General features: G+C 47.3%; 2 protein-coding genes across 2 annotated transcripts; both read left to right on the top strand.

Annotated features, from left to right (window-relative positions):
- The first annotated feature begins 2,546 nt into the window (after positions 1–2,546).
- Positions 2,547–3,651, top strand: LOC127315417 (BTB/POZ and MATH domain-containing protein 1-like). The gene has a single exon (XM_051345907.2). The coding sequence runs from the start codon at positions 2,547–2,549 to the stop codon at positions 3,624–3,626; it is 1,080 nt and encodes a 359-aa protein (XP_051201867.1). The 3' UTR covers positions 3,627–3,651.
- Positions 3,652–8,418: 4,767 nt separating this feature from the next.
- On the top strand, positions 8,419–9,507 carry LOC127315415 (BTB/POZ and MATH domain-containing protein 1-like). Its single transcript, XM_051345906.1, has one exon. The coding sequence runs from the start codon at positions 8,419–8,421 to the stop codon at positions 9,505–9,507; it is 1,089 nt and encodes a 362-aa protein (XP_051201866.1).
- Positions 9,508–14,334: the final 4,827 nt, after the last annotated feature.

Genomic DNA, 14,334 nt, shown 5'->3' with positions numbered 1-14,334 from the left:
TTGTCATATCCTTGGAGAAGTTACATATATCTTGCTTTTCACTTGTGAGATATATCTTGTGCTCATCTTGTTTATCTTAAGTTGTTGGTGCACTTTGTTGACCTAGCTTATTTGGATTTGTGCTTGAAAAATAAGATTAATTTAGTTCTGCATTTATGCAAGTCAAACCTGTAATAGCCCTTAAAAATGCATATCCACGACATCATGATCATTCATATGAGACAGTAAGTTGAACCCATAGCTTGAGGAGCTCGTGTAACGTGACTGTAGTAGCTCGCTCGGTATTGGATGCCCTCCCTCACGTATGGCGACCAAGACTAGACCTTTGTTGCACAAGCAGGGAAAGATCGAATGAGATGAGATGAAATGTATGAGATAAAGAGTAGTACAAGAGAGCATCTGGTTCTACATCATACTTGGGTTCTGCTTGATCATATACATCAGATAACACAGAGTAATAACCACTGCACAACAACATATTTTTTTAATAAAGTGAATACGTTAGTATCAAGAAGATGTTAGTTACACTCAGTCCATGCAGTCACAACATTAATAATGCATAGAGCTAGAAAGACATAAAAAGGAAAACTAAAATGGAAAAAACATAACCCCACAAATGTGATTAATGACTCATTGCAAAAGAACTATCAACTCATCATTCTCTTAAGTTAAAATTCATGGATTGGATCATTTACATTTGTTATGGTCAGATACGCACTGAAATACATGTATATTTCTGGACCGGTATTATCTTAAGTGAATAAAATGTCGAAGATAGAATCATAGCCAGGTTCAGATACAAGGTGTTCTTATCGACTAGAACAGCCCATTCGACTCAAGGACGACCTTTATGTCGCCCTTCTCCTTTCTTCGTCTTCGACCTTCTACCTCCTTTCACCCCTCTCTTTCTGTTACCAAACAAAAGTGAAAGGGGATGCTCTCGACCGATGGAAAGTTTGTCCCTCCTCGCTCTTCCCACCGGTGAAGTAATCCCTTGGGTTCGAGTGATCTTTGTCTAGGAACACCCAAAGTACTAATAGTTGACCGATGACTGGGAAGTCTGAAAACCGAATCCAGATTTAACCGATGCTGAAGCGGAATTGACGGAAACCAAGAAATTCTCACCCTAATTCAGTTTTCATTAGGTCTCAAAAACCGAACTTACATTTTTTTAGCTTAAGACCGTTCTTTATTGTTGAATAATATTCAGAGGTACAAGAATAGGATCTAGGAAATTTCCAAACCAGACATGACGTCCCGTTTCTAAACTAAGTGCACTCCCTAAAAAATTCTCTCCCTAATTCAATTTTCATTAGGTCTCAAAAATTGAACTTAAGGTGGCATGGTGCATTAGGTTTTACTATTTAAGACCTTGGTTGATGGACTGGACCAAAAAAACGTGTAAGTAGGGCAATCAGCCCAGCCCAATAGCTCACTGCGAGAGGCCTATCAAGCTCTCCTGCGCTCCCGCAGCTCGCAGGCCAGCCCCAAACCTCCAGGGGGTGCTGTATGCCGACCTGGTCCGCACGGACCAGGCGCCGCACACACCCCAGACGGATGGTTTGGGCCGGCCCAATATTTCCTTTCATTTTCTCTTTATTTTTCCGATTTTTTCTTTTCTTTTTCAGTCTTTTCTTTTTTACGTTTTTGAAAAGCATAAATTCTTATAATGCGAAGTTTTACAATTTTGTTTTAAAAATATTTTTTTCGAAAATTCGTTCTTTTGTTCTAAATATTTTAAAATTTATAACTTTTTTTCCAAAATTTTAATGTTTGATTTCAAAATTTGAATATTTTTGTATACGAACAGAAACTTAATTTGAACATTTTTGAACACGAACAAAATTTTAATTTGAACAATTTTTGATACGAACAGAAACTTAATTTGAATATTTTTGAACAGGAACAAAATTTTAATTTGAAGATTTTTTAATATGAACACAAATTTAATTTGAACATTTTTTAATACAAACGAAATTTTAATTTGAACATTTTTTAATATGAACAAAAATTTAATTCGAATTTTTTTAATACGAACAAAAATTGAATACGAAAAAAAATTAAACAATTTTCCCAGTAAAATATTTTCGATATTTGAAAGTTTTTCAAATTTGAACAAAAAAACCAGAAAAAAAAAAGAAAAACAAACAAAAAAAGGAAAAACACATAAACAAAAAAATAAAGAATCGAAAAATGGGCTAGGCCCATACCCGACCAAGGGTGTGCGGTGCCTGGTTGGCACCGACCTGGTCGGTGTATAGGAATCCCGAACCTCCACGATCTCGTCTCCCCATATCGCCCCAACTCTTCTTACCCGCAGCCCCCAAATCCCTCAAGCGCAACTCTCTAGCCCTAGGGCGCCGCCCCTCACCTCTCCTTCTGTAAGTCCGTCCACCGTGTAGAGCGGAGCACGGAAGCCACCACGATTACCCGGAACCGCAGTTTTCGGTGCACCTGAGCCTCGGTTCTTGTTTTTCCCGCGAATTTTTCTGGGAAAGGATTGGCAGCCGGCTTACACTGTTTCCTAAAAAAGAGATAGTTTTGCCATGTCCTTCGCCGAGAAGTCATCGCCGCCAGCCTCCGCCATTATAGCCAACACATCCAGGGGCTACCACATCCTCAAGATCGACGGCTACTCTCTCACCAAAGGGACCCCCACGGGTGAGTCCCTCTATTCCTGCCAGTTCACCATGTGCGGCTATCGCTGGCGCATCCGCTACTACCCCAACGGCGACCGCAGTGACTACGCCGATTACATATCCCTTTTCCTCATGCTCGACCAAACCGTCGCCAAGGAAGTGAAGACGAAGTCCAGGATCCGTTTCGTCGACTCTACGGAGGAGCATCCTTCTCTCACATCGAGTAACGTTGAGTCCTTCCATGGCCAGCATCGTTATTCTTGCTGGGGGCGTAGCAAGTTCATCAAAAGGGTCGACTTCGAGAAGTCCAAGCACCTCGTAGACGACTCATTCACCGTCAGGTGCGACCTCGCCGTTATCAACCAGATCCGCTCTGAGGAGATGCCTGCACCGAAGTTCGTGTCCGTGCCGCCGTCCGACCTGAACCAGCACCTGGGTGATCTCCTCGCGACTGGGAAGGGTGCCGATGTGGTCTTCGAGATCGCCGGTCAGACATTCGCCGCGCACCGGTGGCTGCTCGCTTCACGATCGACGGTTTTCAGGGCAGAGCTCTTCGGCTCAATGAAAGAGAGCGGCACTGCAGATGTCATACGCGTAGACGACATGGAAGCGCAGGTATTCAGAGCGTTGTTGCATTTCGCGTACACCGACTCACTGTTGCCGGAGACGCAAACAAAAGAGGAAGAGGAAGACGTCATGTGTCAGCATCTGCTTGTCGCCGCGGACAGGTATAGTTTTGAGAGGCTAAAGCTGGTCTGTGAGGAGAAGCTGTGCAAGTACATCAATATAAACGCGGTAGGGACGATCCTGGCGCTTGCTGAGCAGCACCACTGCGACGGGCTGAAGAAGGCATGCTTCCATTTTCTCAGCTCTCCAACAAATATGACGGCAGCCTCGGCCACTGACGGCTTTCAGCATCTGAGTAGGAGCTGCCCCTCTGTTATGATACAGCTGATTGCCATGTCTTCACGCAGTCACTCGGCCTAATTCTGTCGTGCCGAACAGGTGGATTACTATCGGATATACATATTGCTTTACATCTATAATTATGTAAAAGAAATACTCCCTCTTTATACTATTATAAGATGTTTTAGGTTTTTTTTTCCGAAAATGAATGCATATGGACGTGTTGAGATAATGCCACTTCTGTAGCCAAGATGACACAGTTGACCATCTCTTGTTTGGCTGCTCCTTTTCCAAATTAGTTTGCCACAAGTGGTCATTTGTGCTTTTGGCTTGGTGAGGCCACCTGAGAGCGTTGATGACATGGATGTAGCATTTGGAAGACGAGAAATGATGCATGTTTCAGGAATCTCTTTCATGATGATTCTGCGAGTGTAGTTTACAGATTAACTTGTGGCTCCTTGCAGCAAAAGCTAGGACAAAAAAAGCGGTGTTGGGCAGCTCAAGATGGTGATTCGTGAAGCATATGCCAGTTCTCATGGTTGGTCGCCGGCTATTGCAAGCCAAGGAAGCATAATATAGGGTTTTTTTATTTTATTCTAAATTCCAAGATAACTCATTAGAGTTATTAATAATACAGTCCTGATATACTAGCGATATTTAGATTGCCCCTATTTTTTTTCTTTTTATTCACTTTATTACTTCTATTATAGACCCTATCCCTATGGTTTATCCTTATGAAATATCAGATAAAATAGAAGTCTGGTGGTTTTTGTGTAATATGCTATCTAGAGGAAAATTATAGTGTAGTCTTTTCGTTTCCTATATCTTCTGTTTGCTTGTAAGACATTGTGGCGGTTTCCTTAATGGAGATCGGGGCCCGACTTGAAAAAAAGGGACCCAATAACTATTGAAGCTTCGGCTCTCAGAGATGCTTTTAAATATGCTACAGAGAGAGGTTTTACTCAAGTGATTTTTGAGGTTGATTGTGCCGAGCTGGTGAAGTGTTGGCAAAAAAGTCAGTTGGATAGATCAGTGATTCATCCAATCCTGGAAGAGATTAGGGATATTAGTTTATCTTTCATCTTTTGTAATGTAGTTTCGGTCAGGCGAGAGGCAAACCAGGTGGCTCACTGTTGCGTAAAGTTTGCGTTAGTTCAGGAGGGGTCATTTACCTGGAATGTCGAGCCACCGGATTTCCTTGTTCACAGCCTTAGTGCTGATTGTAATCCTGCTATGTAACGGTTTGTGTAAGGTAGCAAGTTTCTGATGCACTCTTTTCCTTCCAGGGTAACCAAGGGGGGACTGAAAGGTTTTAATGGGGCGGCTTGCTGACCTAATATATATTGATTTTCAAAAAAATAAGATTAAAGGGTGACGATAAACTACAGGACAAGAAAACAAAACCATAGGAAGATAAAGAAAAATTACACTGACGTGAGAGTGAGACTGATGACACAATTGCAGAGCTGACTAAAACAAGTTAAAATACACTTCTCAGCACCAACTCACAAACCTTCTGCCCGAGCCAATAAGAGCATCTCTAACACAGCCCGTAAATCCCGCCGGAACCAAACTTTTCCGGCGGATTTACGGGTTCGGGCCGAAACTGTCGCCGATTAGTGATCGAAAAAGTGGGCCGGCCCGAATACGGAGTTCGGGGGCCCGAGAAACTCCCCGCACGGCCCCTATTAAAAGGGAACGCGGAGGGGAGTTCGGTTCGCAAACCCTACTCCCCTCCGCCGTCTCATCTACCTTCGCCACCGCCAGTCCTCCGCTCCTACGAGCAATCCACGCGCAGCTAGCCACCAATCCTCTACCCGCCGCCGCGCAATGGCCTCCCGTGGAGGTGCGGGCAGCCGAGCCGCGGGATTGGGCGGCGGCGATTCGCCGCCGCGTCCACCCGTATTCTGCAGCGAGGCGGAGCGGCGGAAGTGGAACCGCAGCGAGGGCGCGCGCAAGAGGAGCGCTCGCCGGTGGACCAACTGGGGGCTCTCGCCCCCAAGGAAGCTCGCCCACTACGGCAACCAAGCCGAGAGCTCCTCCTCTAGGCAGTCGAGCCGCGCACCGCGGCTGCCCGTGGCGGCGAGCTTTGAGGAGGACGACCTCGTTCCCGCTCGATCTCCAACCTTCTCCGCCGGGGACTACGTCCACGGCAGCGACGAGGAGGAGGCGGTGTTGGCGCAGACATTCGCCATCAGCGAGGCGGAGGCGAGGGCCCGCTTCCACCGGGAGGAGGCCGACGTCGTCCGCTAGGTACGGGAGTACGAGGCGGCCCGCCGGGAGGCGTCCGCAAGGTCTTCGAGCTTGACAAGAAGGACGCGTGAAGACTTCACGCCGCCGACGATCTCCGCCAGCACCGGCACCGCCGTGCGCGCCATAGCTAGTAGGCCGCATTTTTCTCATTTACCTAGGTTATTAGGTTGCCGGTGACAAACAATGATCATCACTAGTAGTAATGTCAATTCCCCCCACTATGTAAGTATCGATGCGCAATCGTAGCATCTATTTCATCTATGAACTATGATCATGGCCTAAAATTACCTGCGCCAATTCGAATTCCTATTTTCAGTTTCATTTTACGGGTTCTATTCTGCGTCACTGCTAATTTCGTCAGAACTTGCGTTTTCGGTGAACTGAACTCGCGCTTTTCGGTTTGCATTTTTTCGGGCTCTGTTAGAGATGCTCTAACAGCACCCACTCTCACACCTATAACTATTTTTACAGGGCACGATTGGTCCTGCCTGCCGATCTGCAGCAATCCCCCAGGACTCGTCGAATCGGCTGAGTCTACTACAACACAATAGGGTGAAGGCCAGCTCACAACCCCCACTCCTCCCCCCGCCCTCCTCCCTCTCGAGCGTGAACATCAGTTTTGGCACTCTCCCTCTGCCGGTCGGGCCGCTCCGATGCCCCCTCCCCCGAAATAGCTGGCTGGAGTTGGCATTGGATGGGCGCTAGAGTAGATAGGTGTAGTATTAGGGTTTGTAGTTCGTCCTTTATGGCCTATGGCATTGATGCCGGGAGGGAGGTGCCGGATCCTTGCATCTAGATCTGGCGGTGCATCGTCTCCCTCCTCTGCCTCTCGGTGCTCCGGTCGTTGGAGCCGTATGCGAGGCGGAGGAAGGATGCGAAGATCTCCATCTATAAGGTGATATTGGTCAGCGATGCTGATTCGGAGGCATATCCACTAGTCAAGGTTGGTCTTCTTGTTCGACGTGGGGGCGGGGCAAAGTTCGAGCCTGGGCTGCATCTGCTGCCTGGAGCGGCATCGTGGCGGGAAGGTGAAGCATGTAGATCCATGCACGTTCTTGAAGTTGCGCCGTGTGGAGATCCCAAGCGAAGGCCAAGATGCCGATGCTATTCAGGGCTAGAGAGGCAACTCCACGCTCTGGATTGCTCTAGGCGAGGAAGCCGATGCGGAGAATCTTCAGCCTCGGTACGGGATACAACGCCAGCACCACCCCAAGTGTTTTTGTCCCTGACGGTGGTGTAGGCGCCCATGCTTTGAGGCTGATGGCCGGAAGTGAAGACGAGGGGCCTGATGGTGTTTTCTGGATTTATTCCAAGATCTTGTTTGCGAAATGGAAGTACTACTTTGTAATTTTCCTTTTAATTTGGATCCTTCCTGTAATTTGGTACCTATACCTCATAAATAGAGCAGCTTCTCGGCCCTTCGGGGCCATTCTCATTTAGAAGAAAAAACTACGGCACACCTGGTACACCAGACTCGTTTCCTCTCTATAAAGGTAGACTAAACTTACGGACTAGTTTGGCTACAGAAATTTTACGGACAAACCGTGGAGTGAATCAGTTGGTTGAATCGCTCCCACCTTTCATGATTTTAGGACCAGAAATGCTAAACTTAGGGATAGAATCCTACGGGATTTCTTCTACGAACAGACGTGTCACTCATGCAACTGCCGCGGAGATTTTTCAGCAATCACCCGAGGTGAAATGCTACACTTACGGAACTTTCTTACGGAGGAACCATACGGACTCCGTAAGAAAGTTCCATAAATGTAGCATTTCTAAAACAGAAATGCTAAACTTATGGAATTTTTGACAAAAGAGACCACTTAGCCCAGTGAATTGTCAAAAAGGACCACCTTCAAAAATTATTGTCAAAAAAGACCACCTACGTCGTGGCGGCACGCGTGCCAGGTGACACATGTAGCTTGCCGCCACAGCCGGAGGCGGCAGGGCCTGCCGCCACAGCCGGAGGCGGCAGGGCCTGCCGCCACAGCCAACGGCGGCATGTTCACAGTATCGTGATCCATGAACAGTAGTCTGTTTTGAATTTTTTAAAACATCTAAAAAAATTCAAAAAAAATACCTACATGTAGCTAACTCTATGCACTACAATCGTGCAAAAAATCACTGTAAAATACGTTGTATTTTGGGCTCAGTAAAAAAGACAAATTCAACAAATTTTGTAGCTAACGTGTACTGTTCATCGATCAGTATGCTGTTTGTTGATCACCGTGGACATGCCGCCAGGGGCAACGGCGGCAGGCCCTGCCGCCTCCGGCTGTGGCGGCAGGTGACACGTGTCGCCTGGCACACGTGCCGCCATGACGTAGGTGGTCCTTTTTGACAATAATTTTCGGAGGTGATCTTTTTTGACAATTCACTGGGTTTAGTGGTCTCTTTTGTCAAAACTTCAAACTTATGGACGGAAGGACTGCAATTCCTTTCCTAATTTCCTCCACGTCAGCGCGTAAGGCTGATTCCGTAGGAAATCATCCAGTGTTCTTCGAGAAAGAAACCAAACCGGACTCGTTTCCTTTATTTGTCGGTGCGTCCTCAGCTTTTAAATAGCCGCAGCCGCCACCGCAAGTCCGCAAACCAGGGGTCCTAAATTATTACGTTTGCCATGGTGTCCGCCGCTGCCGCCGAGAAGTCGTCGCCGTCAGCCTCCGCCATTACGGTCGACATGTCCAGGGGCTACCACATCGTCAAAATCAATGGCTACTCTTTCACCAAACAGATCCCCACCGGGAAGAGCCTCGATTCCTCCCGGTTCACCCTGTGTGGCCATCGCTGGCGCATCCTCTACTTCCCCAACGGCGACCGCAGCGACAGTGCCGACTACATATCCCTTTTCCTCCTACTCGACAACGAAGATGTCTCCAAGGAAGTGAAGGCGCAGTCCATCTTCCGTCTCGTCGACACCGTCACCACGGACGAGAAGCACCATTCTCTCACAACGTTGTCGGTAAACACCTTCGGTAGCAAGAATCGTTCTTGGGGAATCACCAAGTTCATCAAAAGGGAGGACCTACACAGGTCCGAGCACCTCGTAGACGACTCCTTCACCATCAGGTGCGACATCGCCGTTATCAGCGAAATCCCTGTCGAGGCTCCCAAATTCGTCTCGGTGCCATCGTCCGACCTGAACCAACACCTGGGAGATCTCCTCACCACTGCCAAGGGTGCCGATGTGGTCTTCGAGGTCGCCGGGGAGACGTTCGCGGCGCACCGCTGGCTGCTCGCGTCCCGGTCTTCGGTTTTCGATGCGCAACTCTTCGGCTCCATCAAAGAGAGCGGCACCGCCGACGTCATACGCGTAGACGACATGGAGGCGCGGGTGTTCGCAGCTCTGCTACGCTTCGCCTACACTGACTCGTTGTTACCGGAGACGATAACGCAAGAGGAAGAGGAAGCTGCTGGCATGTGGCAGCATCTGCTCGTCGCTGCGGACAGGTACAGCTTTGAGAGGCTAAAACTGGTTTGCCAGGAGAAGCTATGCAAGCACATCGATGTAAGCACCGTAGGGACGATCCTGGCGCTCTCTGAACAGCACCGCTGTGACGGGTTGAAGAAGGCGTGCTTCCATTTTCTCAGCTCTCCAACTAATCTGATGGCAGCCACGGCCACTGACAGCTTTCAGCATCTGAGTAGGAGCTGCCCCTCTGTTATGATACAGCTGATTGCCATGTCCTCACGCAGTCACTCGGCATAATTCGTCAGGCCGACCACGTCTTGTTGATGGAGTAGTAATAATTATATAAAAGAAATACTCCCTCCATCCCAAAATGTAAAGCATCTAAGGACTGGTTAAAAGTCAAACTTTACTAACTTTGACAACATATTTAGAAAAATATATTTACAGCTACAATATCGAATGGGCATATTAAGAAAATATATTTATGGTGAATCTATTCATGTTGATTCAGTAATGTTTATATTTGCTGTTGTTAGGTCTGTGATACTGTAGCGGGACTTTTGTTTCTTAGTTTTCTTTTCCTTTTTTTTGTGCATCCGTAGTACCATTAGGGACCATTAGGGTGGTGCGTTGTTGCAGAGGCTAGGTGTAATTGGTATCTTTCGATATTAATATATTCCCTTTATCGAAAAAAAAAGTTTATATATTTTTGTGTATAGAGTTGGTCAAACTTAAAAATATTGACTTTTGACTGATCCTTAGACGCCTTACATTTTGGGACGGAGGGAGTACAACTTTTCAATTTTCCGAGCGGCGAGGGATGGATACGGTGATTGGGCGGTACTACCGAGTACTACCCAGTACTACCGCCATGATTTATTCTAACCGTCCGATCTAGCCACTTAATTTTGCAATATAATTTAACGTTCGAGGGGTATTGTGGTAACTTTGCATGGCAACCGCCCCACATCGCACGACCACACCTGTAGCTCCATCTGCCTTTCCCCCGATCCTATCCTCTGCCTCATGGGCGATCCCTGCCACCGCCGATCACCGCGGCCATGGAGACCGTGTAGCCGAACCCCTGCCGCGGAGCACCTGCAGCCGTTTCCCTGCCTCTGCCGAACACCTTCCGCTGCGGCAACCCTTCCACGGAGCCCCTGCAGCGACGGCGCCCACGGCCGGACACCTCTGCCGCGCGCAGACCAGTGGCCTGCGACGGAGGTGTATTCGGAGCACCTTTAATCGTTCCCCTGCCGCCGCCGAACACCTTCCGCTGCGGCACTCCTTCCGCGGAGCCCCTGCAGCGCCGGCGCCCACGGCCGGACATCTCGGATTCGTAAGCCTCGTGGACGCACACTTCGGCAGGTGAAACCCCGCGCCGGCGTCGCCCCTGCACCCACCGCCACCTCCGCGCCGGTGGTCTCCACCTGACAGTGAAGAGCACCTCAATCACATCTAAGGTACACATTCCACCTAAATTGCTCGATTCTTGAGTAACAGTAAGCCCAGTTGTTTTCCAGTTGAAAGTGCTTGGTATGTACTGGATGATGATCAGTGATGGTGTACCTCCTTTCTCCTCAAAGTAAATGGAATAGCCTTGTTTAAAAAATGATTCTATCCCTTCAAGTGCAAAAATAGAAATTGCACAAGAACTTTGTAAATTGAGTTACAACTTTGACAACTTAAGAGAAGAAAGAAGAAATTTAAAACAGGAGGCACAAAAGGGAAGTGACACAGTTGCTTGATTTAAACATGAAGGCAGCAGTGCAACATAGTTGACAGTACTCGGGTAGTTTTTCATGTCATCTGTCCCATAATAGCACCATAAGGAACTTTGTTTCCCAACCATGATAGCTCACCGCTTTAGACCGTCCAGGGGCATGTGGTAGCATGTAAATCATCACACCAGGATCCGTTCCTCTCTGGATGCTAAGCACACCATTTATCAGCGCCCTTTCATAGACAGTGTAGTGCTGCACAAACATGTTTTCGGGTAAGAATAAAAGCAATCTCTAGATATAACAACAAACTGGCAGAACCTTGTTAACTAGCTGGCAGTGTTTGCGCTGCAATGTGTTTGCCTGATTTGCCACTCATTTGCCATATTGCCTGATTTGAGTTCTCCAATCTATGTCCTTTCATTATTTAAAAGTGTGACCAACACAAATTGATTGAATTTATGTTCAGATAAGGGTGATAGGCTTTTGCAAAACATCCTTCGAAAGAAGTGGACCCTCTATCTAGTCTAGAACTATAGATTTTTGTTTGTTTGCCTCCTCAGAGCCCCCTCCAAAACACCATTTTGGATTGGTCTGAGTTCTTACTGGAGTTCCGCTTCCACACATAATCCTGCATGTATTCCTTAGAGCAAGTCTAGGAGTTCTTACTGGTTAGTCTGACACATGTCTTTTCAATTCAGCAAAATCTTCCATGTTTGCACACTACAACTAACATACAGGTTTCTGCTCTACAGAAGAAGGCCTACAAAGCTAGAATGGCATAGCTTGACGAAGGCAATGCTGCAGGCGATGACATCCAGGTAATCAGTGATATAAATGATGCCAGCAAAAAGGAAGAAAGCCCTCCAGATGATGCCAACAAAAAGGAAGAAAGCCCTCCAGATGATGCCAGCAAAAAGGAAATCAGCCCTCCAAAGCCAATTGGCAGCCAAAAGCGGGAACGTGGGCGTCCAAGGAAGATTGAAATTCCTAAACCTACCTGTAAAGGATCAATATACATTAGCCAGAGATGCTGTCACTGGGCTTGCGGAGAGAACAGCCCAGCAAAAAGGAAATCTGCCCTCCAAAACCAATTGGCACTCAGGAAGTCAAATCCTAGGCCCCAACAGGTGAGCCCATACAAGGATCTATGAAGCTCACAGGGAGTGGCTGTCAAGGGTAGTTTCAGACGAGCTGCTCTTATAGCATGTGACAATTTAGAAACAGTCATATTCTTCAATTTATGGCTATACTTAACTTTTGCCATGTTCTCATATTGCTGGTGAACTTGTAATTTAAAGTTCGAACCGATCTAGAGTGTTGTTACATTTTATTTTGAGACAGCTGTTTCGGATATCTTCATTTAGATCAGAGATGTAATCTATCTGAATTTGAAGAGCACACTGATCATACTGAAGACAACTTTATCTACTCGTGTTTTATCCTGATCAAGGATCATCTAACATAGCCCTTTCAATTCATGAGTTATATAATAGCTAGGACTAAGACAAGAGAATGTAGCAGCGAGTTACACAGCCTGCTGTTCGGCAACTAACATCCTAATGCAGAATGAACACAACAGTTTAAACTTCACAGAACAACTGAAAATGGCAAAGTTCAGCATGCTATACTTTGAATACTGGACCTCCAATATGAAAAGAGAACCAAGCTAGGATAAAAAAAACACAATCCTAAACATAGATAAGCACCGAGATCCAAACTATCCATTTGCTAGTGATGCAAATAATAACTAAGCAATGATCATAAACATCAGCAAAACAACTAGTACAATTCTGAACACTGATCCTCTGAAGTCTGAAACGACTAGGGTATCGCTCTTGCCCGAGAAGCTGTCGAGTCAGAGCTTGAGCAAGTCGCGCTCGCACACGACATGGTCGTTGGCCCAGCTCGGCCGCACCACGTCCTCGAACTTGCTGGACGCCGCCTCCACCCCTTCGGCGAGGTGGGGGACGGAAAGCCGACGGGAGTGCTTTCCGCCGCCGGAGATGGAGTCAACAAGGTGCACGGCGCCTTCTAGCTTGTCACGCTGCAAGAGCCGGCGCAGAGTGCAGTGCGCCGTCCAGCTAGCCGCGCTGCACGAGGCCGCGCAGTATGTTGGCACCGCCGTCACTCCGTGCTGGGGCGCTTGGCCACGGCGTCCTCGCTCGCTCAATCGGAGATCACGCCGGCGGCGCTCGTCCGCGTCACCCTCGCTCACGCGAGCTCACACCATGCACCCCTTCGTGTCAGCGCCGAGAGCGTGGAGAAGAGGCAGAACGCGGAGGTGGAGTCGGAGGTGGGGAGTCGCAGCATGCCGTCCTAGGCGACGAATCTCGTGCGGATCTGCACGGCATGGAATGAGGGTCGGACGCCGGCCAGCACGGTCCCGGAGTGGCGGCCGGAGAGGGCTGCCGGAGAAGGGGATTTTTTGCACATGTTGGGGGATGTCTGAGCGAGCACGAACGGGCAGCGAAGAAGTATGCCGGTGAGGAGAGGGACGCGTTGGGAGGGGAGATAGCGCGGGCGTCGGGGCGGCGACGCGGGGAGGCGACAGGGCGGCCACCTCCACCATGGCGCGACGACATCGAGCGGCGACGCGATGAAGATCAAGTTCAGATGAGGAATGCCATCTGAACGCGAAGTTACGAAACTACCCTTCTATTAAATTAAAACAAACGAGAATTCCCAGTACTTTCCAGTACTTTCCGGTACATAATTTCTAGTACTTTTCAGTAGCACTGATTTTTCCACCGTTGGATCAACTAGCTTGAACGGCTCCTAAATTTCCCAATCACAGTAAAAGTTGTATTTCAATTTTCCTACTCTTCCACGGGTTTGAATATTTGTCTTGCACGGGGAGGGATTTCGTGATTCTCTACTTCTTTTTCCTCGTGCGTTGGTGAGTTGGTTAGTCATCAAATGTGTATTTGGTGACCCAAGTAGCCACTTAATTAGTTGAACCGGCTCTAATACAATACTGGTCACAAGACTTCTGCATATACAATTAGAATTAAATAAAATATGGTCACAGGAATTCTGTATTTGACTGAGGTGCAGGGCCCTAGGGCAAGAATAATACTCAGGGGCCCCTATATAGTCATCACAACAATTATAATGAATACACTTGTAAAAATATAAGTTTTCAATAATGCTTAAATGATCCGAAAGAGTAGCTAGCATATCAAATAATTCATAAATATTACCTAATTTTTTTCTAACATTCCTTCATGCGAAGTCACTTATAATGTGATCGATGTCGATATCATCTAATAATTTCTCTAGATCCATAATGTTGCCAAACCATTTAAATTTTGTTGAGTCATTGTTGATCTTAGATAGTTCTTCAATAATTTCAACTTTAAAAAGATTCTTTGAGCCAATGCCGAGTTATTATGAATATCTT

This window comes from Lolium perenne, chromosome 7, assembly GCF_019359855.2.
Source record: "Lolium perenne isolate Kyuss_39 chromosome 7, Kyuss_2.0, whole genome shotgun sequence".
Lineage (NCBI taxonomy): Eukaryota > Viridiplantae > Streptophyta > Magnoliopsida > Poales > Poaceae > Lolium > Lolium perenne.
This window is presented reverse-complemented; position numbering and strand designations above follow the sequence as displayed.